Here is a 23,813-nt window from a genome sequence, read left to right on the forward strand (position 1 = left end):
AATTGAGGAAGACTTGCTTCCACTCCTGAAGTGAGTTATTTGATGGCTGAACAGTTCAGTACGAGAGCCACAGACTCTGTCAGAGATGGGACAGATAGTCGTTGAGGGAAGGGGTGGGTGGGACAGGTTTGCTGCACGCTCTTTCCGCTGCCCGCGCTGGATTTCTGCACACTCTCGACGTTGAGACTCGAAGTGCTCAGCGCCCTCCCGGATGCACTTCCTCCACTTAGGGCAGTCTTTGGCCAGGGACTCCCAGGTGTCAGTGGGGATGTCGCACTTTATCAGGGAGGCTTTGAGGGTGTCCTTGTAACGTTTCCTCTGACCACCCACCTTTGGCTCGTTTGCCGTGAAGGAGCTCCGCATAGAGCATTTGCTTTGGGAGTCTCGTGTCTGGCATGCAAACTGTGGGGCCTGCCTAGCGGAGCTGATCGAGTGTGGTCAGTTCTTCAATGCTGGGATGTTAGTCTGGACGAGGACGCTGATGTTGGTGCGCCTGTCCTCCCAGGGGATTTGTAGGATCTTGCGGAGACATCGTTGATGATATATCTCCAGCAACTCGAGGTGTCTACTGTACATGGTCGATGCCTCTGAGCCATACAGGAGGGCGGGTATTACTACAGCCCAGTAGACCATGAGCTTGGTGGTAGATTTGAGGGCCTGGTCTTCGAACATTCTTTTCCTCAGGCGGCTGAAGGCTGCACTGGCGCACTGGAGGCGATGTTGAATTCCCTCATCAATGTCTGCTTTTGTTGTTAAGATGCTCCCAGGTTTTGGGAATTGAAGGTATGACTCCTGTTTCATGTTATTTTCTTATCCTTCTCTTTCCTGACCAAAGGTATGAGCACCTGACCTGTTCAGTCCCCACCAATGCCACACTGAAACCAACCACCTAGAGGTGCATGTGGGTGGTCCATAGGGAGGGACTTGGTGCCTGTTCCTGGTGGCACACTAAGATAAGGAACTCAATGTGTAGAGGATCTCTAGAACCATTTATCAATGAACTCACTAAAGTGTGGTTTCGTGGGGAAGAGCAGCTAAACATTTGAAGAGCTGGGAAATGGGATTAATCAGGAGACTGAGATGGGAATTTGACATGGTGGTGTCGGGGGATTAAGATTGGGACTCACTCACTCTTCCCAGTACTGACACTCCTGGGCTGAGAGGGTTGTCCTATGAGGAGAGATGAGTAAAATGGGCCGATAGTCTCAGCTGTGAGCTGTGGCTCAGTGGGTAACACACTCACCTCTGAGTCAGAAGGTTGTGGGTTCCAGTCTCACTGCAGGAACTTGAGCACATAAATCTAGACTGACACTCCAGTGCAGTACTGAGGGAGTGCTGCGCTGTCGGAGGTGCCGTCTTTTGGATGAGACGTTAAACCGAGGCCCCTGCTCCGTCAGGTGGACGTAAAAGATCCCACGGCACTATTTCGAAGAAGAGCAGGGGAGTTATCCCCGGTGTCCTGGCCAATACTTATCCTTCAATCAACAAAACGAAACAGTCTATCTGGTCATTATCACATTGCTGTTTGTGGGAGCATTCTCTGCACAAATTGGCTGCTGCATTTCCCACTTTACAACAGTGACTACACTCCAAAAGTATTTATTGGCTGTAAAGCACTTTGAGATGACCGGTGGTCATGAGTATGTATGTATGTATATGTATTTGTATCTGTCTGTCTGTCCATCTGTATGTCTTTCTTTCAGGAGTTAGAATGAGAAGTGATGTCATTGAAACATTAAAAAAATTCTCAGAGGGCTTGACAGGGTAATCTGAGAGGCTGTTTTCCTTGGCCGGAGAGTATAGAATTAGGGGTCACAGTTTCAGGATAAGGGGGCAACCATTTAGGACTGAGATGAAGAGAAGTTTCTTCACTCAGAAGGTTGAGAATCTTTGGAATTCTCTACTCCAGAGGGCTGTTGATGCTCAGTTGTTCAGTATATTCAAGACTGAGATCAATAGATTATTGGACACTGAGAATCTAGGGACATGGGGATAGGATAGGAAAGTGAGGTTGATGTTGAAGATCAGCCATGGTCTTAGCTAAGCAAATTCTTTAGATGTAGTTAAACTTCGACGGTATGAGACGTGAATTGGCTAGGATAGACTGGCGAATGATAAAGGGTTGACGGTGGATAGGCAATGGCAGACATTTAAAGATCTCATGAATGAACTTCAACAATTCTACATCCCTGTCTGACGTAAAAATAAAAAAGGGAAGATGGCTCAACCGTGGCTAACAAGGGAAATTAGGGAAAGTGTTAAATCCAAGGAAGAGGCATATAAATTGGCCAGAAAAAGCAACAAACCTGAGGACTGGGAGAAATTTATAATTCAGCAGAGGAGGACAATGGGTTTAATTAGGAGGGGGAAAATAGAGTATGAGAGTAAGCTTGCAGGGAACATAAAAACTGACTGCAAAAGCTCTACAGATATGTGAAGAGAAAAAGATTAGTGAAGATTAATGTAGGTTCCTTGCAGTCAGAATCAGGTGAATTCATAATGGGAACAAGAAAATGGTAGACCAATTTGAACAAATAATTTGGTTCCATCTTCACGAAGGAAAATATGAATAACATCCCGAAAATACTCGGGGACCGAGGGTCTAGCGAGAAGGGGGAACTGAGGGAAATCCTTATTAGTCAGGAAATGGTGTTGAGGAAATTGAAGGGACTGCAGTACGATAAATCCCCAGAGCCTGATAGTCTGCCTCCCAGACTACTTAAGAAAGTGGCACTCGAAATAGTGGATGCATAAGTAGTCATTTTCCAACATTCCATGGACTCTGGATCAGTTCCTATGCATTGGAGGGTAGCTAATGTAACCCCACTTTTTAAAAAAGGAGGGAGAGAGAAAACAGGGAATTATAGACCGGTTAGCCTGACATTGGAGGTGGGGAAAATGCTGGAGTCAATTATTAAAAGATGAAATAGCAGCGCATTTGGAAAGCAGTGACAGGATCGGTCCAAGTCAGCATGGATTTATGAAAGGGAAATCATGCTTGACAAATCTTCGAGTTTTTTGAGGATGCAATTAGTAGAGTGGATAAGAGAAAACCAGTGGATGTGGTGTATTTGGAATTTCAAAAGACTTTTGACAAGGTCCCACACAAGAGATTAGTGTGCAAAATTAAGGCACATTGTATTGGGGGTAATGTATTGACGTGGATAGAGAACTGGTTGGCAGACAGGAAGCAAAGAGTGGGAATAAACGGGTCCTTTTCAGAATGGCAGGCAATGACTAGTGGGGGGGGGTGCCGCAGGGTTCAGTGCTGGGACACCAGCTATTTACATAGAAACATAGAAAAAACGTGCAGGAGTAGGTCATTCGGCCCTTCGAGCCTGCACTACCATTCAATATGATCATGGCTGATCATTTTTGCAACTTTAGTAGCCCATTCCTCCTTTCTCTCCATACCTCTTGATCCCTTTAGCTGTAAGGGCCACATCTAACTCCCTTTTGAATATATCTAACGAACTGGCCTCAACAACTTTCTGTTGGGAGAGAATTCCACAGGTTCACCACTCTCTGGGTGAAGAAGTTTCTCCTCATCTCGGTCCTAAATGGCTTACCCCTTATCCTTAGACTGTGACCCCTGGTTCTGGACTTCCCCAACATTGGGAACATTCTTCCTACATCTAACCTGTCCAGTCCCGTCAGAATCTTATATGGTTCTATGAGATCCCTCTCATTCTTCTAAATTCCAGTGAATATAAGCCTAGTCGATCCACTCTTTCTTCATATGTCAGTCCTGCCATCCCGGGAATCAGTCTGGTGAACCTTCGCTGCACTCCCTCAATAGCAAGAATGTCCTTCCTCAGATTAGGAGACCAAAACTGTTCACAATATTCAAGGTGTGGCCTCACCAAGGCTCTGTACAACTGCAGCAAGACCTCCCTGCTCCTATACTCAATTCCTCTCACTTTGAAGGCCAACATACCATTTGACTTCTTCACCGCCTGCTGTACCTGCATGCCAACTTTCAATGACTGATGTACCATGACACCCAGGTCCCGTTGCACCTCCCTTTTTCCTAATCTGTCACCATTCATTATATATTCTGCCTTCCTGTTTTTGCCACCAAAGTGGATAACCTCACATTTATCTACATTATACTGCATCTGCCATGCATTTGCCCACTCACTAACCTGTCCAAGTACCCTGCAGCCTCTTAGCATCCTCTTCACAGCTCACACTACCACCCAGCTTAGTGTCATCTGCAAACTTGGACATATTACATTCAATTCCTTCATCTAAATCATTAATGTATATTGTAAATAGCTGGGGTCCCAGCACTGAGCCTGCGGCACCCCCCCACTAGTCACTGCCTGCCATTCTGAAAAGGACCCGTTTATTCCTACTCTTTGCTTCCTGTCTGCCAACCAGTTCTCTATCCACGTCAATACATTACCCCCAATACCATGTGCTTTAATTTTGCACACTAATCTCTTGTGTGGAGCCTTGTCAAAAGCCTTTTGAAAGTCCAAATACACCACATCCACTGGTTCTTTCTTGTCCACTCTACTAGTTACATCCTCAAAGAATTCTAGAAGAGTTGTCAAGCATGATTTCCCTTTCATAAATCCATGCTGACTTGGACCGAACCTGTCATTGCTTTCCAAATGCATTGCTATTTCATCTTTAATAATTGATTCCAACATTTTCCCCACTACCGATGTCAGGCTAACCGGTCTATAATTCCCTGTTTTCACTGTTTTACAATATACATTAATAATTTAGAGGAAGGAATTGAATGTAATATCTCCAAGTTTACAGATGACACTAAGCTGGGTGGCAGTGCAAGCTGCGAGGAGGATGCTAAGAGGCTGCAGGGGGATTTGGACAGGTTAGGTGAATGGGTAAATGCATGGCAGATGAAGTATAATGTGGATAAATGTGAGGTTATCCACTTTGGTGGCAAAAACAGGAAGGCAGATTATTATTTGAATGGTGACAGATTTGTAAAAGGGGAGATGCAATGAGACCTGGGTGTCATGGTACATCAGTCACTGAAGGTAGGCATGCAGGTGCAGCAGGCAGTAAAGAAAGCAAATGGCATGCTGGTCTTCATAGCGAGGGGATTTGAGTATCGGAGCAGGGAGGTCTTGCTGCAGTTGTACAGAGCCTTGGCGAGACCACACCTTGAGTATTGTGTGCAGTTTTGGTCTTCTAATCTGAGGAAGGACGTGTTCGCTATTGAGGGAGTGCAGCAAAGGTTCACCAGACTGATTCCCGGGATGGCAGGGCTGACATACGGGGAAAGACTGGACCGGCTAGGCCTGTATTCACTGGAATTTAGAAGAATGAGAGGGATCTCATAGAAACGTATAAAATTCTGACGGGACTGGACAGGTTAGATGCAGAAAGAATGTTCCTGATGTTGGGGAAGTCCAGAACCAGGGGACACAGTCTAAGGATAAGGGGTAAGCCATATAGGACCGAGATGAGGAGAAACTTTTTCACCCAGAGAGTTGTGAACCTGTGGATTTTTCTGCCACAGAAAGCTGTTGAGTCCAGTTCAATGGATATATTCAAAAGGGAGTTAGATGTGGCCCTTACGGCTAAAGGGATCAGGGGGTATGGAGATAAGGCAGGGGTGGGGTACTGAGGTTGAATGATCAGCCATGATCATATTGAATGGCAGTGTAGGCTCGAAGGACCGAATGGCCTGCTCCTGCATCTATTTTCTATGTTTCGAAACACATCACAAAATGATTTTCTTGCAGGCTCGAGGGACGTTATGGCCTACTCCTGCTCCTATTTCGTATGTTCATAAATGTAGAGTGCCCATTAAGAGTAAGTTTTACACCTTGTGTCCTGTCTATTCAGATTGGGCAAGGACGTGGGGGCCTTCTTGGTGTTCTTTTTGAACAGCATCCAAACACCTTGAAGCCAGCGGTTAGCTTTCCGCCCTAGATTCAAGGGACTGCCAAGGTGCATTTCTGCGCAGAGATGCCTCGGGTTTATGGTAATTATCTATGCCTGGAAATAAAGATGGGTTCAGATCAGATGCACCGCACTTTGACTGTGAACTGCCTCATTTGCACCCAAATGAGTGGGTGGCGGGGGGGAAAAGAGTGTGGGAGGCAGTTGTATGAAAAATGGGCCTTTTTGCCTCTTAACTATGAAATTAAAAGCTCTCCTGATGCCTTAGTGAGTAAATGAACTTGTGAGCATAGTACAGAGTCATATTGACCTGGGGCTCCAGGTTAGACCCCTATACTGAACTAAGATGGATCTCAGAAAAGGCAGCGGTTCGGCATTTACAATTGGCCTCAATGCCCTGGGTGAGGAGATAAAATATAAGCAGTCAATTTTTCCACTCCTGATTCCTATTTCGTGACTTGCTGGAAAGTTTGCCTGTGTGGATGATCGATAAAGGCAGAATTCAGCTCAGTTGTGATGCTGTTCATGGTTAAATAGCCTGCTGACATCCACATTCTAAATTCACGCAGAAAGAATGGCTGCTTGGGAGAGCTGATGGAGTACTACTACCAGCTTGAATTTTACCCAAACATGAGCCAATGTTTTCAGGAGGAAGAGAGGGAATCATGAAATGTAGTTTACACATGGAACAGTTTAAAAAACAAATATTATTTCCTACCACTGTTGCAGAAGGCTGTTGAGACCTGATGATAGGTTCCTCATAAATCTTTCTGTAGGTAGAAGAGGATCCAAGGATTCCTGGATTCACAAATTCTATGAGAGAGTAGAACTCCTGAAGATCATTTTGTATGGGAGTACCTAAAAATAACACACTTTTAAAAAAAATGTACCATTTAAATATGATCAAATAAAAGCAAAACTTTACAATGATAGAGTAAACGTGCACACAATTAACTTGTGAAGGCTTCATATTTATCATTTTAAATTAATGATCTAGATCAGATAACAAAAGATTGAGACAACCTGCACAGCTGCCATGACAAAGAGGACCGCCTGTTCTTGGTAATGATGCCAGCTCACTCATGGGTTCTGAAGCAGCAGATTTGGGAAGGCTGGCCAAGCTGTTTGTCAGGATATTTGGCATTCAATCATTTGTCCAACCAGAAACACAACATCCTTTATCAGATTGGATTTTTTTAAATTTACTAGTCAAGGCTAAGATGTAAAGGGGAAGGACAGTGTAGAGCCGAGTGCTTTATGTTCAAAGATCTCTCTTGATATTGATGAGAAAAAAATGATAATATGCAGATTCGTCATCATTTATATTTGCTCTCCAGAAAAACCCCATCATTTGGCACTTCCTTACCTCCAGAGCCACTCCAGTGATGTTACTGATTAAGAGGGGCTGCCTGCAGACCACGAGTGATTGGAACTTTGGGCGGGGGGAGGGTGGGGTGGGGGGGTGGAGGAAGGGGAATCTAATTATCCTCATAGGCAGTCTCTTGTAGTCGAGGATGACTTGCTTCCACATTAAAAATGAGTTCTCAGATGACTGATAAGTTCAATGCGGGAGCTACAATTTGTGTCGCAGGTTGGACAGATGGTGGTTGAAAGTACGTTGGTTGAAGTACTTGGGTTGTCATGCACTTCTTTCACCGTATGCACTCGGTCTCCGCTTGCTCCCAGTGAAGAGACTCAAAGTGTTCGATGTCCTCACCGATTATTCTCTTCCATTTTGAGCGATCTTGTGCCTGTGATTCCCAGGTGTCGGTGGAGATGTTGAACTTCGACAAGGAGGCCTCGAGGGTGTCCTTGAAGCATTTCCTCTGCCCACCTGGAGCTCGTTTGCCGTGTCTGAGCTCCAAGTCGAGCACTTGCTTTGGGAGTCTCGTATTGGGCATATGGACAACGTAGCCCGTTCATCGGAGCTGATCGAGTGTTGTGAATGCTTCGATGCTGTGGATGTTGGCCTGAGCGAGAACAGACGTTGGTGCACCTATCCTGCCAATGGAGTTGCAGGATCCTCCTGAGGCAGCGTTGATGGCACTTCTCCAGTGCTTTGATGTGCCTGCTGTATATAGTCCATATCTCAGAAGCATATATGAGGGCTGCTCTCTAGACAATGAGCTTTGTGCGGGTTTTAAGGTTCTCGTCTTCAAATACTATTCCTTAGGGGACCAAAGGCTGCACTGGCACACTGAAGGCGGTGTTGAACCTAGTCATCGATGTCTGCCCTTGTTGACAGTAGGCTCCAGAGGTATGGAAAATGGTCCACGTTCTCCAAGGCCTCATCGTGGATTCTGATAATCAGGGGACAGTGCTGTGTGGCGGGGGCAGGTTGATAGAACCTTTGTTTTACAGATGTTTAGTGTAAGGCCTATGCTCTCGTACACTACGTTGAACGTGTTGACAATGGTTTGGTGTTCGTCCTCCGAGTGAGCGCAGACGCAAGCGTCATCTGCATATTGTAATTCGATGACAGAGGATGGCACGACCTTGGATCTGGTCTGAAGGCGAAAGAGGTTGAACAGTTTCCCGTTTATTCTATAGATTATCTCCAGCGGGAAACTTTAGCGGTGAGATGTAGCATTGCAGCAAGGAAGATTGAGAAGAACGTTGGTGCAATGACACAGCCTTGTTTCACGTAAGTTCGTACATGAATTGGGTCTGTGGTGGATCCATTGGTCAGGATCACGGCTTCCATGTTATCATGAAGCAAGCAGAGGTTGGTGACAAATTTTTGGGGACTCCATAATCCCTCATGGTTGACAGTGCTGTGGAAATTTACTTTCTCAGTTACATTTTCTGTTAAATTACCCTTTTGTAATAAAACAAAATGGAGTCTCAGTTCTCCCAGAAGCCCCTGAAGCAGACAGCCTGTTTCTGCATAAGCACATTAACCTTGACTGATAAGCCAACTAATTTAGAAAAGCAGAAGCTATCTGTGTGAGCGAGGGAACCTTGAATTTACCCTCCCTGTCTTGTTAAAACTCCCTGCTAAATAGCTGTCACTGTGCTAAATCTTAGAAATATTAGATAAAGGCTGTATAGCTAAGTAGGAAATTAAAACAAGGATGTCATGTTAATTAAGTGATTGAAGAACTCCTTATCTGGATTTGCTGACCGTGATGGAACCATAATTTTTTTGTCTGTTCTTCTGTATAAAGATAATGTGTTTTTGTATTACTGCGGAAGTCTTCGCAGAGCTTTTGACTCAGCAAGGCTTTTCCTTGCAGCAAGTAAATTAAAGAGACATCTACCGAACTGTTTATGTCCGAGTTTCACTTTTTTAGTTAAATTGAGAGTCGAGATTTCGACAGTGCCAAAGGCCTTTGTCAGATCAAAGAAGGCTATGTATAGAGGTTGTTGTTGTTCCCTGCATTTCTCTTGAATTTGTCGCGCAGTGAAGATCATATCCATTGTGCCCCTTAGTGGGCGGAATCCGCATTGCGACTCTGGGAAGAACTCTTCTGCCACAGGGAAGACGGTTGAGGAGGATTCTTGCAATAACTTTCCCTGTGGTAGACAGCAGGGAAATTCCTCTGTAATCGGACTTATCTCCTTACTTGAAGATGGTCACGATTACGGTGTCTGAGATCCCCTGGCAAATAAGAGAAATTACCTCATGTAATTGCCCCAATAGTGCTTCTCCGCCATGTTTTGGTGCTTCAGCGGATATTCCATCTGCTCCTGAGGTCTTGTGCTTCCTCAGTTGTCGAATGGCCTTTTCAACCTCATGCAGGGTTGGGGTTGTACTGAGATGGTGGCGCGTAACATGCTGTGGGATGGAGTCGAATACACTTACGTTGAAGACAGAGTCTCGGTTAAGGAGATCTTAAAAGTGCTCCTTCCAGCGAGCACTGACTGCCTCGCTGTCCTCGATTAAAACTTCTCTGTTCTTCGTCCACAATGGGCTAGGGCCTTGGGTGTTTGGTCTGTAAGTGGCCTTTACTGCACTGAAGAATCCACGCAGGTCGTGGTTGTCGGCTAGTTGCTGGATTTCCTGCGCTCTCTCAACCCACCATCTGTTCTTTATTTCGTGAGTTTTTGTTGGACCTCGGCCTTCAGGCGTCTGTAGATCTGTTTTCTTGCACGTGAGTTGTCTTGCTGTTTCCAATTCAAGAAAAACTACTAGCTGGCTACTTGCTACACATTCTGCCACTAGCACCTTTTTAATGACTACTTTACATTTCTGGCTGAAGATCTTGCATGGACCAAAACAAATCAACCAGCAGCACCTAGTTCTGCTTATGGAAGCTATTTACATTTACAACCAACAGCAGAGCAAGTTATTATTTAAATGGAGAAAGATTGCAAAGTGTCGCAGTACAGCAGGACCTGGGGGTACTTGTGCATGAAACACAAAAGGATAGTATGAAGGTACAGCAAGTGATCAGGAAGGCCAATGGTATCTTGGCCTTTATTGCAAAGGGGATGGAGTATAAAAGCAGAGAAGTCTTGCTACAGCTATACAAGGTATTGGTGAGGCCACACCTGGAATACTGCGTGCAGTTTTGGTTTCCATATTTGCGAAAGGATATACTTGCTTTGGAGGCAGTTCAGAGAAGGTTCACTCGGTTAATTCCGGAGGCGAGGGAGTTGACTTATGAGGAAAGGTTGAGTAGGTTGGGCCTATACTCATTGGAATTCAGAAGAATGAGAGGTGATCTTATTGAAACGTATAAGATTATGAGGGGGCTTGACAAGGTGGATGCAGAGAGGATGTTTCCACTGATGAGGGAGACTAGAACTAGAGAGCATGATCTTAGAATAAGGGGCCGCCAATTTAAAACAGAGATGAGGAGAAATTTCTTCTCTCAGAGGGTTGTAAATCTGTGGAATTCGCTGCCTCAGAGAGCTGTGGAAGCTGGGACATTGAATAAATTTAAGACAGAAATAGACAGTTTCTTAAAGGATAAGGGGATAAGGGGTTATGGGGAGCGGGCGGGGAAGTGGAGTTGAGTCCATGATCAGATCAGCCACGATCTTATTGAATGTCGGAGCAAGCTCGAGGGGCCGTATGGCCTACTCCTGCTCCTATTTCTTATGTTCTTAGCTTCTTATGTTTCCAGAGGGATGGAAGCAAAGTCAGGTTGTAGGACGGTGTTCCATGCCTTTAGAGGCATGTACGTTGCTTCATTTATGTTACAGGTCTGCCTCCAAAAGCAGTGTGACCCTATCTCCCTCAAAAGGCGGTGCTTTATTATAACGTACAAGTTTCAATCTAGAAAGACAGACAGAGTTGTGCAACTTTAAAGCTGCTCACTCAACTGTGTGGTTGCTCTGAATATTATGCCCTTGTAAATTTTTCCTGTTATGGTACAATGATTTAAAAGACAACTTACCAGTCAGGATCACTCTTTTCTCACAAGAGAGGCTAAGAATTGCTGTGGATGTCTTAATTGAGCTATTTTTTAAACGGTGACCTTCATCACAAATTATCAGGTCAAATTTTAAGTTTTGAATTTGTTCCAGGCACCGCAACAACATCTCATAGCTGATGATGAGGGCAGAGTACAATGGAGAATTGATGAAGTCGTCCACTTTGTGGTCCTTCAAAGTAAATACATAAGTAAACAATTAAATAACATTTGTGGAGAAATGGGCAAAGAAACTAACATGTAGGCAAAATGTTACTTCATACCATGACTGGATGGCTTTATAGGAGATCACTGTATCTTTCCTCACCATTCGATCATGATTAACTTTTTAAATTTGTGTGCCAATTTTGCCTCATGTTAAAACTATATTTTTTTCGTGATGAGTGTCAGTGCTAGGGAATGAATAATTTTTTTCCATCTTGGGCACCCAATGCCAGTATCAAGCGCTCTCAAGTCAGCTTTAGTACATGTTAGATGCAGATAAAGCTCCCTCTACTCTGCTCCAATATTTTAGTTTAAATTTTTAGGTTAATGTTGATCGGCAATCCCCACCCCATCAACCTTATTAGAGCAACACATATTGCTGCAGTACGAATTCTTTCATTTCCCATACCAGCAATCCTATGTGAAGTTGACAATTTTAATGCAAATGTATGTGAAAATGCAGGGAGTTTGTAATGTAAATGAAACTTATCTCAGGAGTGGACTCATTCAAGTACTAATTCAGGTACGTCAACACAACTCAATATTAGATTAATTATTGAATTTTCCCTTCAAATTCTGCCAATATATCTCTTTATACCACCTGTTGCATTCTTTTTTTTGTCTTCATTGGTCCACCATTGGCAGCCGTGCCTTCAGCTGCCTAGGACCTAAGCTCTGGAATTCCCATCCTAAACCTCTCTGATTCGTTACCTTCCTTGACCATATTTTTGGTCACCAGTCCCAATATCTCTTTACATGATTCGGTGTCAAACGTTGTCCAATAACGTTCCCGTGAAGCATCTTGGGATGTTTTTACTACATTCAATGCAAGTTGTTGTTATTATTGCCTATTTGAGGCATATGGGATGATACAGCATCAAATCATGAACATGAATGTGATATTTGATCAAGGCATGCCCACTTCACTGGAAAATAACCGACACAATAAAGCAGACAATTATATAGAGAATGGTAAATATCTATGAATGTGTTACAGAACTATTACTGCACTGTAGAAATAAAATTGCGTGTTCAAACTCCAAACTGTCTAGCCTTTGGCTCCCCATTCACCACAATAATTTTGCAGCTGTTGATCTGCTCAATCACTCCCTCAACTCTGCCTCTGATGTCCTTGTCTCCAGTAAAACGCTTAGGATAAGGTCCATAAACGGACATGGGGATTGCGATCTGCCCATCTTACAAGGGCATAATATTCAGAACAACCACACAGCTGAGTGAGCAAGTAATGCAGGCAGCATGCAAACTTCGTGCTGCTTACTAATTAACATGATTGAAGCACTGAGCCCAGTGCTAAACACGTTGTTGGTTGGCATAGCGCTCAACAGGGGGCCCAATTTTGTGGGAAGTGTGATCTCTATTTAAAGGTTGCTTGCAAAGTGAAATGCTGTTTACACTTCTTAAAGGGGACGTTTCTGAAAGAAGCACCTCATTGTCAGTGTAGCTAAGGAAAGGGGAAGGTACCAATCATAGAAATTTAGAGCACAGATGGAGACCATTTCGGCCCATCGTATACTCAATGGCTGACAAAGAACTATCCAGCCTAATCCCAATTTCCAGCTCGTGGTCCTTAACCTTGTAGGTTACGGTATTCAAGTGCACATCCAAGTACTTTTTAAATGTGGTGAGGGTTTCATAGAAACATAGAAAATTGGTGCAGGAGTAGGCCATTCGGCCCTTCGAGCCTGCACCACCATTCAAAATGATCACGGCTGATCATTCACCTCAGTACCCCTTTCCTGCTTTCTCTCCATACCCATTGATCCCTTTAGCTGTAAGGGCCATATCTAACTCCCTCTTGAATATATCTAATGAACTGGCATCAACAACTCTCTGCGGTAGAGAATTCCACAGGTTAACAATTCTCTGAGTGAAGAAGCTTCCCCGCATCTCAGTCCTAAATGGCTTACCCCTTCATCTTAGGCTGTGTCTACTGGCTCTGGACTTCCCCAACATCGGGAATATTCTTCCTGCATCTAACGTGTCCAGTTCTGTCAGAATTTTATATGTTTCTATGAGATCCCCTCTCATTTTTCTAAACTCCTGTGAATACAGGCCCAGGCGATCCAGTCTCTCCTCACATGTCAGTCCTGCCATCCCGGGAATCAGTCTGGTGAACCTTCACTGCACTCCCTCAATAGCAAGAACGTCCTTCCTCAGATTAGGAGACCAAAACTGAGCACAATATTCCAGGTGAGGCCTCACCAAGGCTCTGTACAACGGCAGTACGACTCCCTGCTCCTATACTCAAATCCTCTAGCTATGAAGGCCAATATGCAATTTGCCGCCTTCACCGCCTGCTGTACCTGCATGCCAAACTTCAATGACTGATGAACCATGACACACAGGTCCCGTTGCAGCTCCCCTTTCCTAATCAGATAATATTCTGCCTTCCCTGTTTTTGCCACCAAAGTGGATAATCTCACATTTATCCACATTATACAGTTTCTGCCATGCCTTTGCCCACTCACTTAACCTGTCCAAGTCCCCCTGCAGCGTCTGAGCATCCTCCTCACAGCTCACACCGCCACCCAGCTTAGTGCCATCTGCAAACTTAGAGATATTACACTCAATTTCTTCGGCTAAATCATTGACGTATATTGTAAATAGCTGGGGTCCCAGCACTGAGCCCTGCGGCATGCCACTAGTCACTGCCTGCCATTCTGAAAAGGATACGTTTATCTCGACTCTCTGCTTCCTGTCTACCAACCAGTTCTCTATCCACGTCAGTACATTACCCCCAGTGCCATGTGCTTTAACTTTGCACACCAATCTCTTGTGTGGAACCTTGTCAAAAGCCTTTTGAAAGTCCAAATACACCACATCCACTGATTCTCCCTTGTCCACTCTACTAGTTACATCCTCAAAAAATTCTAGAAGATTTGTCAAGCATGATTTCCCTTTCATAAATCCATGCTGACTTGGGCCGATCCAGTCACTGCTTTCCAAATGTGCTGCTATTTCATCTTTAATAATAGATTCCAACATTTTCCCCACTACTGAGGTCAGGCTAACCGGTCTATAATTCTCCATTTTCTCTCTCCCTCTTTTGTTAAAAAGTGGTGTTACATTAACTACCCTCCAGTCCATAGGAACTGATCCAGAGTCGATAGACTGTTAGAAAATGATCACCAATGCATCCACTATATCTAGGGCTACTTCCTTAAGTGCTCTGGGATGCAGGCCCTGGGGATTTATTGGCCTTCAATCCCATCAATTTCCCGAACACAATTTCCCAACTAAGAAGGATTTCCTTCAGTTCCTCCATCTCACTAGACCCTCGGTCCCCTGATATTTCCAGGAGGTTATTTGTGCCTTCCTTCGTGAAGACAGAACCAAAGTATTTGTTCAACTGGTCTGCCATTTCTTTGTTCCCCATTATAAATTCACCTGATTCTGACTGCAATGGACCTACGTTTGTCTTCACTAATCTTTTTCTCTTCACATATCTATAGAAGCTTTTGCAGTTAGTTTTTATGTTTACAGCAAGCTTCTTCTCATACTCTATTTTCCTCTACTAATTAAACTGTTTGTTCTCCTCTGCTGAATTCTAAATTTTTCCCAGTCCTCAGGTTTGCTGCTTTTTCTAGCCAATTTATATGCCTCTTCCTTGGATTTAACACCATCCTTAATTTCCCTGGTTAGCCACGGTTGAGCCACCTTCCCCGTTTTATTTTTACTCCAGACAGAGATGTACAATTGTTGATGTTCATCCATGTGATCTTTAAATATTTGCCATTGCCTATCCACCGTCAACCCTTTAAGTATCATTCGCCAATCTATTCTAGCCAAGTCACGTCTTATAGCATCGAAGTTACCTTTCCTTAAGTTCAGGACCCTAGTCTCTGAATTCACTCTCCATCTTAATAAAGAATTCTACCATATTATGGTCACTCTTCCACAAGGGGCCTCGCACAACAAGATTGCTAATTATTCCTTTCTCATTACACATCACCCAGTCTAGGATGGCCAGTCCTCTAGTTGGTTCCTCGACATATTGGTCCAGAAAACCATTCCAAATACACTCCAGGAAATCCTCTTCCTCCATATTGCTACCAATTTCGTTAGCCCAATCTATATGTATTTTAAAGTCGCCCATGATAACTGCTGTACCTTTATTGCACGCATCCCTAATTTCTTGTTTGATGCTGTCCCCAACCTCACTACTACTGTTTGGTGGTCTGTACACAACTCCCACTAGCATTTTCTGCCCTTTGGTATTCTGCAGCTCTATCCATACAGATTCCACATCATCCAAGCTAATGTCCTTCCTTACTATTGCATTAATTTCCTCTTTAACCAGCAATGCTACCCCATCTCCTTTTCCTTTCTGTCTATCCTTCCTCAATATTGAATACCCTTGGATGTTGAGTTCCCAGCCTTGGTCACCCTGGAGCCATGTCTCCGTAATGCCAATTATATTAAATTTGTTAATTGCTGCCTGCGCAGTTAATTAGTCCACTTTATTACGAATACACCCTGCATTGAGGCACAGAGCCTTCAGGCTCGTCTTTTTAACACACTTTGCCCCTTTAGAATTTTGTTGTAATGTGGCCCTTTTTGATATTTGCCGGGTTTCTCTGCCCTCCAGCTTTACTTTTCTTCTTTCTATCTTTTGCTTCTGCCCCCATTCTACTTCCTTCTGTCTTCCTGCATAGGTTCACATCCCCCTGCCATATTAGTTTAATCCCTCCCCAACAGCACTAGCAAACACATCCCCAAGAACATTGGTTCTGGTCCTGCCCAGGTGCAGACCGTCCGGTTTGGACTGATCCCACCTCCCCCAGAACCGGTTCCAATGTCCCAGGAATTTGAATCCCTCCCTCCTGCACCACTCTTCAAGCCGCGTATTCATCTGAGCTATCTTGCGATTCCTACTCTGACTCGCACGTGGCACTGGTAGCAATCCTGAGATTACTACCTTTGAGGTCCTACTTTTTAAATTTAACTCCTAGCTCCCTAAATTCAGCTTGTAGGACCTCATCACGTTTGTTACCTATATCATTGGTACCCATATGCACCACGACAACTGGCTGTTCACCCTCCTCCTCCAAAATGTCCCGCAGCCGCTCCGAGACATCCTTGACCCTTGCACCAGGTAGGCAACATACCATCCTGGAGTCTCGATTCCAGCCGCAGAACCATCTATCTATTCCCCTTACAATAGAATCCCCTACCACTATAGATCTCCCACTCTTTTTCCTGACCTTCTGTGCAGCAGAGCCACCTATGGTGCCATGAACTTGGTTGCTGCTGCCCTCCCCTGATGAGTCATCTCCTCCAACAGCACCCAAGGCGGTGTCTCTGTTTTGGAGGGGGATGACCGCAGGGGACCCCTGCACTATCTTCCTTCCACAGCTTTGCCTGATGGTCACCCATTCACTATCTGCCTGAGTAACCTTTACCTGTGGTGTGACCAACTCACTAAACGTGCTATTCACGACATCCTCAGCATCGCGGATGCTCCAGAGTGAATCCATGTGCAGCTCCAATGCCGCAATGCGGTCTGTCAGGAGCTGCAGCTGGATACACTTCCCTCGCACGTAGTAGTCAGGGACACTGAAAGCGTCCCTGGCTTCCCACATAGCACAGGAGGAAGCATGACACAGGTCTGGGCTCTCCTGCCATGACTTAACCCTTCAATTAATTTAATTTGGCAACAGTGCCAAAGGATTATTACTGATAAAGGAAAAGAAAAGAAAAAATACTCACCAATCACCAACCCCCTTGACTGTGATGTCACACTTCGATTTCTTTTTACTTCTTTTTTGCCTTCTCTCCCTGCTACAGCTGTACCAGCTGGCTCCTCCTCGACTGCTGGGCCTTTTATGGGCCTCCCTTGGACTCAATGCTTCTCCTCCGACGCTGCTGCTCCGTCCTCGACTGCTCAGCCTTTTATGGGCCTCCCCCGGACTCCCACTGCTCCTCGATGCTGCAGCTCCCTCCGACGCTGCTGGGCCTTTTATGGGCCTCTCCCGGACTCCCGCTGCTCCTCGATACTGTCGCTCCCTCGGACGCTGCTGGGCTGTTTATGGGCCTCCCCCGGACTCCCGCTGTCGTTCCCTCCGACGCTGCTGGATCTCCCCCGATTCCTGCTGCTCGACGATGCTGCCTCTACATTTCTCCTCAAATCCCCTCTCATCCGCCTACCAATTACTTTAAATCGATGCCCCCTGGTTGTTGATCCCTCTGCTAAGGGAAATAGGTCCTTCCTATCCACTCTATCTAGGATCCTCAATTTTAGACACCACAATAAGGTCTTCCCTCAGTCTCCTCTATTCCAAAGAAAACAAACAGCCTATCCAATTTTTCCTCATAGTTAAAATTCTCCAGTCCAGGCAACATCCTTGTAAATCTCCTTTGTACCCTCACTAGTGCAATCACATCTTTCCTGTAATGTGGTGACCAGAATTGCACGCAGTACTCTAGCTATGGCCTAACTAGTGTTTTATACAGTTCAAGCATATCCTCCCTGCTCTTGCATTCTATGCCTCGGCAAATAAAGGCAAGTATTCCGTATGCTTTCTTAACCACCTTATCTACCTGGCCTGCTATCTTCAAGGATCTGTGGACATGCACTCCAAGGTCCCTTTGTTGCTCTATGAAGGGGAAGTCATGTTTGACAAATTTGCTGGAGCTCTTTGCGGATGTAACGAACAGAGTGGATAAAGGGGAACCAGTGCGTGTGGTGTATTTGGACTTCCAGAAGGCATTTGACAAGGTGCCACATAAAAGGTTACTGCACAAGATAAAAGTTCACAGGGTTGGGGGTAATATATTAGCATGGATAGAGGATTGGCTAACGAACAGAAAACGGGATAAATGGTTCATTCTCTGGTTGGCAACCAGTAACTAGTAGGGTGCCGCAGGGATCAGTGCTGGGACCCCAACTATTTACAATCTGTATTAACGACTTGGAAGAATGGACTGAGTGTAATGTAGCCAAGTTTGCTGACGCTACAAAGATGGGAGGAAAAGCAATGTGTGAGGAGGACACAAAAAATCTGCAAAAGGACATAGACAGACTAAGTGAGTGGGCCATATTTGGCAGATGGAGTATAATGTTGGAAAGTGAAGGTGTTCAGAAGAATGAGAGGTGATCTTATCGAAAACGTATAAGATTATGAGGGGGCTTGACAAGGTGGATGCAGAGAAGATGTTTTCATTGATGAGGGAAGACTAGAACTAGAGGGTATAATCTTGGAATAAGGGGCCGCCAATTTAAAACAGAGATGAGGAGGAATTTCTTCTCTCAGAGAGTTGGAAATCTGTGGAATTTTCTTCCTCAGAGCTGTGGAAGCTGGGACATTGAATAAATTTAAGACAGAAATAGACAGTTTCTTCAGTGATAGAGGGATAAGGGGTTATGGGGAGCGGGCAGGGAAGTGGAGCTGAGTCTATGATCAAATCAGCCATGATCTTATTGAATGACAGAGCAGGCTCGAATGGCCGTATGACCTACTCTTGTTCCTATTTCTTATGTTCTTATGTTCTCAGTGTCCTACTATTTAATGTGTATTCCCTTGCCTTGTTAGCCATCCCCAAATGCATGACCTCACACTTCTCAGGATTGAATTCCATTTGCCACTGTTCTGCCCACCTGACCAGTTCATTGATATCTACAACCTACCAGTTCATTGATATCTGCAGTCTACAGCTTTCTTCTTCATTATCAACCACACAGCCAAATTTTGTATCATCTACAAACTTCTTAATCATACCCCATACATTCAAGTCTAAATCATTGATATATATCACAAAAAGCAAAGGACCCAGTACTGAGCTCTATGGAACCCCACTGGAAACAGCCTTCCAGTCACAAAAACACCCATCACCCTTTGCTTCCTGCCCGAGCCAATTTTGGATCCAACTTGCCACTTTGCCTTGGATCCCATGGACTTTTACTTTCGTGACGAGTCTGCCATGTGGAACCTTATCAAAAGCCTTGATAAAATCCATATACACTACATCAAACCGCACTAACCTCATCGACCCTCCTTGTTACCGCCTCAAAAAATTCAATCAAGTTAGTCAGACATGACCTTCCCTTAGAAAATCCATGCCGACTGTCCTTGATTAAACTGTGTCTTTCTAAATGAAGATTTATCCTGTCTCTTAAGAAATTTTTCCAATTATTTTCCCACCACTGAGGTTAGGCCGACTGACTTGTAATTACTCGGTCTATCCCTTTCTCCCTTTTTTAACAAAGGTACAACATTAGCAGTCTTCCAGTACCACACCTGTAGCCAGAGAGGATTGGAAAATGATGATCAGAGCCTCTGCTATTTCCTCTTTTGCTTCTCAACAGCCTGGGATACATCCGGGCCTGGGGATTTATCCACTTTCAAAGTTGCCAAACCCCTTAATACTTCCTTTCTCACTATGTTTATTTCATCTAATAGTTCACACTCCTCCTCGCTGATTGCAATGTCTGCATCGCCCCTCTCTTTTGTGAAAAGAGACGCAAAGTATTAATTAAGAACCATACCCATCCCTTCCGCTTCAACATAGAGATTACCTTTATGGTCTCTAATAGGCCTGACTCTTCAATGGAGCAACAGGGCAGAGAAAGGGCACCTCGTTTCTCGAACGCTTCACTAGGGTCTTCAGGGTAGGGAGTCGAAAGGAGACAGGTTTTCTAACTGCAGGGGGCCAGGAGGCCCTCTCGACAGACTGTGGGAGCAGATTGCTGAAGCGGTCAGTGCCACCAGTCTTTCCCACAGGACCTGGATCTAGTGCTGAAAGAAATGTAATTACCTCACGCAAGTGGTCAAGGTGAGTAAATGCCATATCCCAACAACTGCACCACTAGCCTCACACACTGCTCAGCCCCATCACTCACCTACCAGCAATTGCTATCAATCCCGACTCATAGCTCACAATCATACCTTCACCTCACCCTCAACACACTTGTCACTGTTGCAAGCCTCACGCTCACATCCAACACCTTGAACACAGTGCCAGCTATTTAACCATGACAGGCACATCACCCAAACACTGCATCACACTCACTGACACACTTCCCTTTCTCTTAAAGGCCAAGGTGGCGCATAACTGATGCCAGCAGCAGCTAACAGACGGTGGGGGGGGGGGGGCACAGTTGCAGTACCTGACGCAGCTGGAGGAGACGGTTACGGATATAATTGGAGGGGCTGTCACTGAGGCCGTGGCGATCACAGAATCATAGAAATTTACGGCACAGGAGGAGGCCATTCGGTCCATCATGTATGTGCAGACCAAAAAAAACTATCTAGCCTAATCCCACTTTCAAGCTCTTGGTCCATAGCCTTGTAGGTTACAGCATTTCAAGTGCATACCAAGTACTTTTTAAATGCTATGAGGGCTTCTGCCTCTACCATCCTTTCAGGCAGTGCGTTGCAGACCTCCACCATCCTCTGGGTGAAAAAAACTCTCCTGAACTCCCCTCGAATGCTTCTACCAATTCCGTTAATCTATGCCCCTAATTACTGACCTCTCTGCTTAGGGAAATAGGTTCTTCCGATCCACTATCTAGGCCCCTCATAATTTTATACACCTCAATTAAATCTTTCCTCAGCCTCCTCTGCGCCAAAGAAAAGAGCTCCAAAAAGAAGACAACCCCGGCGAGTCTGAAAGCATTGATGATGGCAATATGTTCACACCTAATCCTTCCCGTCACATCCCCCTCATCCCACAATCTCTTCTCACTTACAAGTTGCTGATGGTATATAAGCATGCACATCTAGCTTTCCACCCCTCTGCTCACCACAATCCTATCCTTGTGCCTTTCTCCTTTCAGATATCCAAGAATTCCAACCAGCCCAGCTTGTGCATGAAGAACAAGAGGAGGAGAGTGACAGAGAAGAGACACTGTCACTCGACCGGACACTCCCAGGCACCAGCTCAGAAAATGGCACTGTGCAAACTTTAGAGGGTCTGCACCCGGTGAGTCATGCACATGCACGTTTTTTCTATTGAAAAGCCGGCTGCATGGGACCCCTGGAGAGTTGCGTGGCCATGCAGCATACAGGGAACATTGGGTGGTTCACAAGTGCTCTAATGGAGTACTTCCATCCTGGAAATCATGTTCTGCAAGCTCTGCACAAAGTCCTGTGCAAGGTTGGAGCAGGCCTGCCATTGCACCAAGCATTTCTGTGTGCATGCCCATCACCCTTATTCTGAATGTTGCCCATCAACATCCCCATCTGACTTCTCTGCAGCAGGGCACGAGTGGGCTGCAGCCAGGGCAGAGGAAAAGGGTAGCGCAGTGCCAGCTCCCCGGAGGGCGAGGTCGCACATGAGTTCTGCTTTGATTGGCCAAGTCTCAGCTTCCATTGCAGCACAAGCAGAAGTGACCCAATGTCTGGGTTGCGCAGTGGAAGCTTAGACTTCTGTCACGCAGGTTCAGTGTTATGTATTCAATAAAGGTTCAAACTGAATACTGTTTAACTAAGCAAGGTACAACCTTGCTTCTGCTTTATTTAGGCCCAAAATGCCTGACTCACAAAATGGCTGGCCTTTTAAACCAGAGCAGCACCATGTGCGTACTGCTCAGTGGCCTCCAACAATGACACCATCTGGTGGCTGCAAACAGCATGTACCTACATGACATTCAGTTTGGTGCCACGCAAGCTCAGACTACTCTCCAGCAGGCTCAGTTTGCTGCCCTGCAAACTCAGACTGCTGCCATCATGGCTGTGTTTACAAGTGTGGATAGGGGCTTGCAGGGTCTCACAGCAGTTCAGCAATCTGTCCTCCAACAGATTACTGGGATTGCTGAGGCACCAGTCTGGGGAGTGGCAGTGGGTCCATGGAGCTCGAACCTGCTGCCCCTCTCAGGATGACACCATTCATACATCCACGGTTGACACTCCACCAATGCTCTTGCTGTTGCCGGTTAGCCAGCCAGCCTAGAATGCTGCTGCCCATGCCGATGTGGTGCAGTCCGTAGCTGGAACTTTTAGGCTCAGAGCTGCTCGAGGTCGTCCTGCAAGGCCATTTGAAGCCTCCCTCATGGAAAGGCAGTAGCCTTCCATCACCCATGCTGCAGCCACTGGGGTAGCAGTTCCTAGCACTAGGATAGGCAAAGGTGCACGAAAGACAGATACTAAGGGAATGCACAAGGGTGATTAGTTGACTTTGTAATGTAGTTTTGAAATTAATAATTTATAAATTATATTTGGAATGTTTGTTTTGTGGCGGCTTTTATTTCAGCATTATGGCCAAGAGGACGCGGTGATGCTCTGTGACAGAGGGATGGTAAGGTGGGGAAGTTTTGAGAAATGGGGATCTGGGGTTTCATTCAGGTGAACCGGAGTGTGATGATGCGCTCATAAACAGTCTGTCCGGAACGTGGATTTTCAGGTTGCCTCCTCCCTTCCTCCTTCTCCTGAAGTGGTCGCAGAAACCGTGGTGGCAAGGGCTGCGCCCTCATAACGGTCGTGCAGCAGACCACCACGAATTAGGACACCCGCTCCGGTGACTACTGGAGAGCTTCTCCCGAGCGGTCAAAGCAGCAGAACCATTGCTTCAGCATCCCAATGGTCTGCTCAATGAAGTTCCTCTAGGCAGCACGGCTGTCATTATGATTGTTGGCCATGAGTGGTGGGGTTGCAGATGGGAGTCATCAGTCAGGTGTAGAGCGGATAGCTCTCGTCGCTTAGCGGGCACCTTTGGGTTCGACGTGGTGGTTGGAAGATTGCTAGCACAGCACACTGGCACAGGATGAAGGCATCATGACTGCTGCCAGGTTACTGGGAATTCACCATTATGATGTGCTGGGCGTGGTCACAGATTAACTGCACACTGAGTGGTACCCTTTGCAATTATGGTACATCTCAGCATTGATGTGCGGCGCCTCCAAAACCACATGTGTGCAGTCAATGGCACCCTGTACAAAGGGGGAAGCCCAATATCCTGGCAAAGCCATGTGCGCGCTCCTCCTGCTTATCTCAAAGACAACGTAGTCCCTTCTCCTAAAGTACAGAGCCTCTGTGATTACCCGGATGCAGTGATTCGACGCTGAACTGCGAGATGTTTGCTATGAAAGCCACCACAAAACAAACATTCCAAACATAATTTATAAATTATTAATTTCAATATTACATTACAAAGTCAACTAATCACCCTTATGCATTTCCTTACACAGGAAAAGTGATCTATCCGTGGCTAACTAAAGAAGTTAAGGGTAGCATTAGATTGAAAGAAGCTTATAATATTGCGAAGAATAGTAATAAGTCTGAGGAATTTCAGAAACCAGCAAAGGATGACCAAAAAAATTGATAAAAAGGTAAAAAAATAAGACTATGAGAGAAAACTAGCTAGAACTATAAAAACAGGTTGTAAGAG

At 45.3% G+C, this 23,813-nt stretch overlaps 1 protein-coding gene across 9 annotated transcripts in view; it reads right to left on the reverse strand.

Annotated features, from left to right (window-relative positions):
- The window catches only part of rad54b (RAD54 homolog B), a 298,314-nt gene that overhangs the window by 52,832 nt on the left and 221,669 nt on the right, over window positions 1-23,813 (reverse strand). For all 9 annotated transcript variants that reach the window (XM_070894097.1, XM_070894106.1, XM_070894063.1 and 6 more), the window contains 2 exons: window positions 11,229-11,436; window positions 6,602-6,741 (listed from right to left, as the gene is read on the reverse strand). In XM_070894097.1, coding sequence (XP_070750198.1) covers window positions 6,602-6,741; window positions 11,229-11,436 — 348 coding nt within the window. The remainder of the gene's footprint in view (window positions 1-6,601; window positions 6,742-11,228; window positions 11,437-23,813) is intronic.

This window comes from Pristiophorus japonicus, chromosome 1 (genome assembly GCF_044704955.1).
Source record: "Pristiophorus japonicus isolate sPriJap1 chromosome 1, sPriJap1.hap1, whole genome shotgun sequence".
NCBI classification, from domain to species: Eukaryota; Metazoa; Chordata; class Chondrichthyes; family Pristiophoridae; genus Pristiophorus; species Pristiophorus japonicus.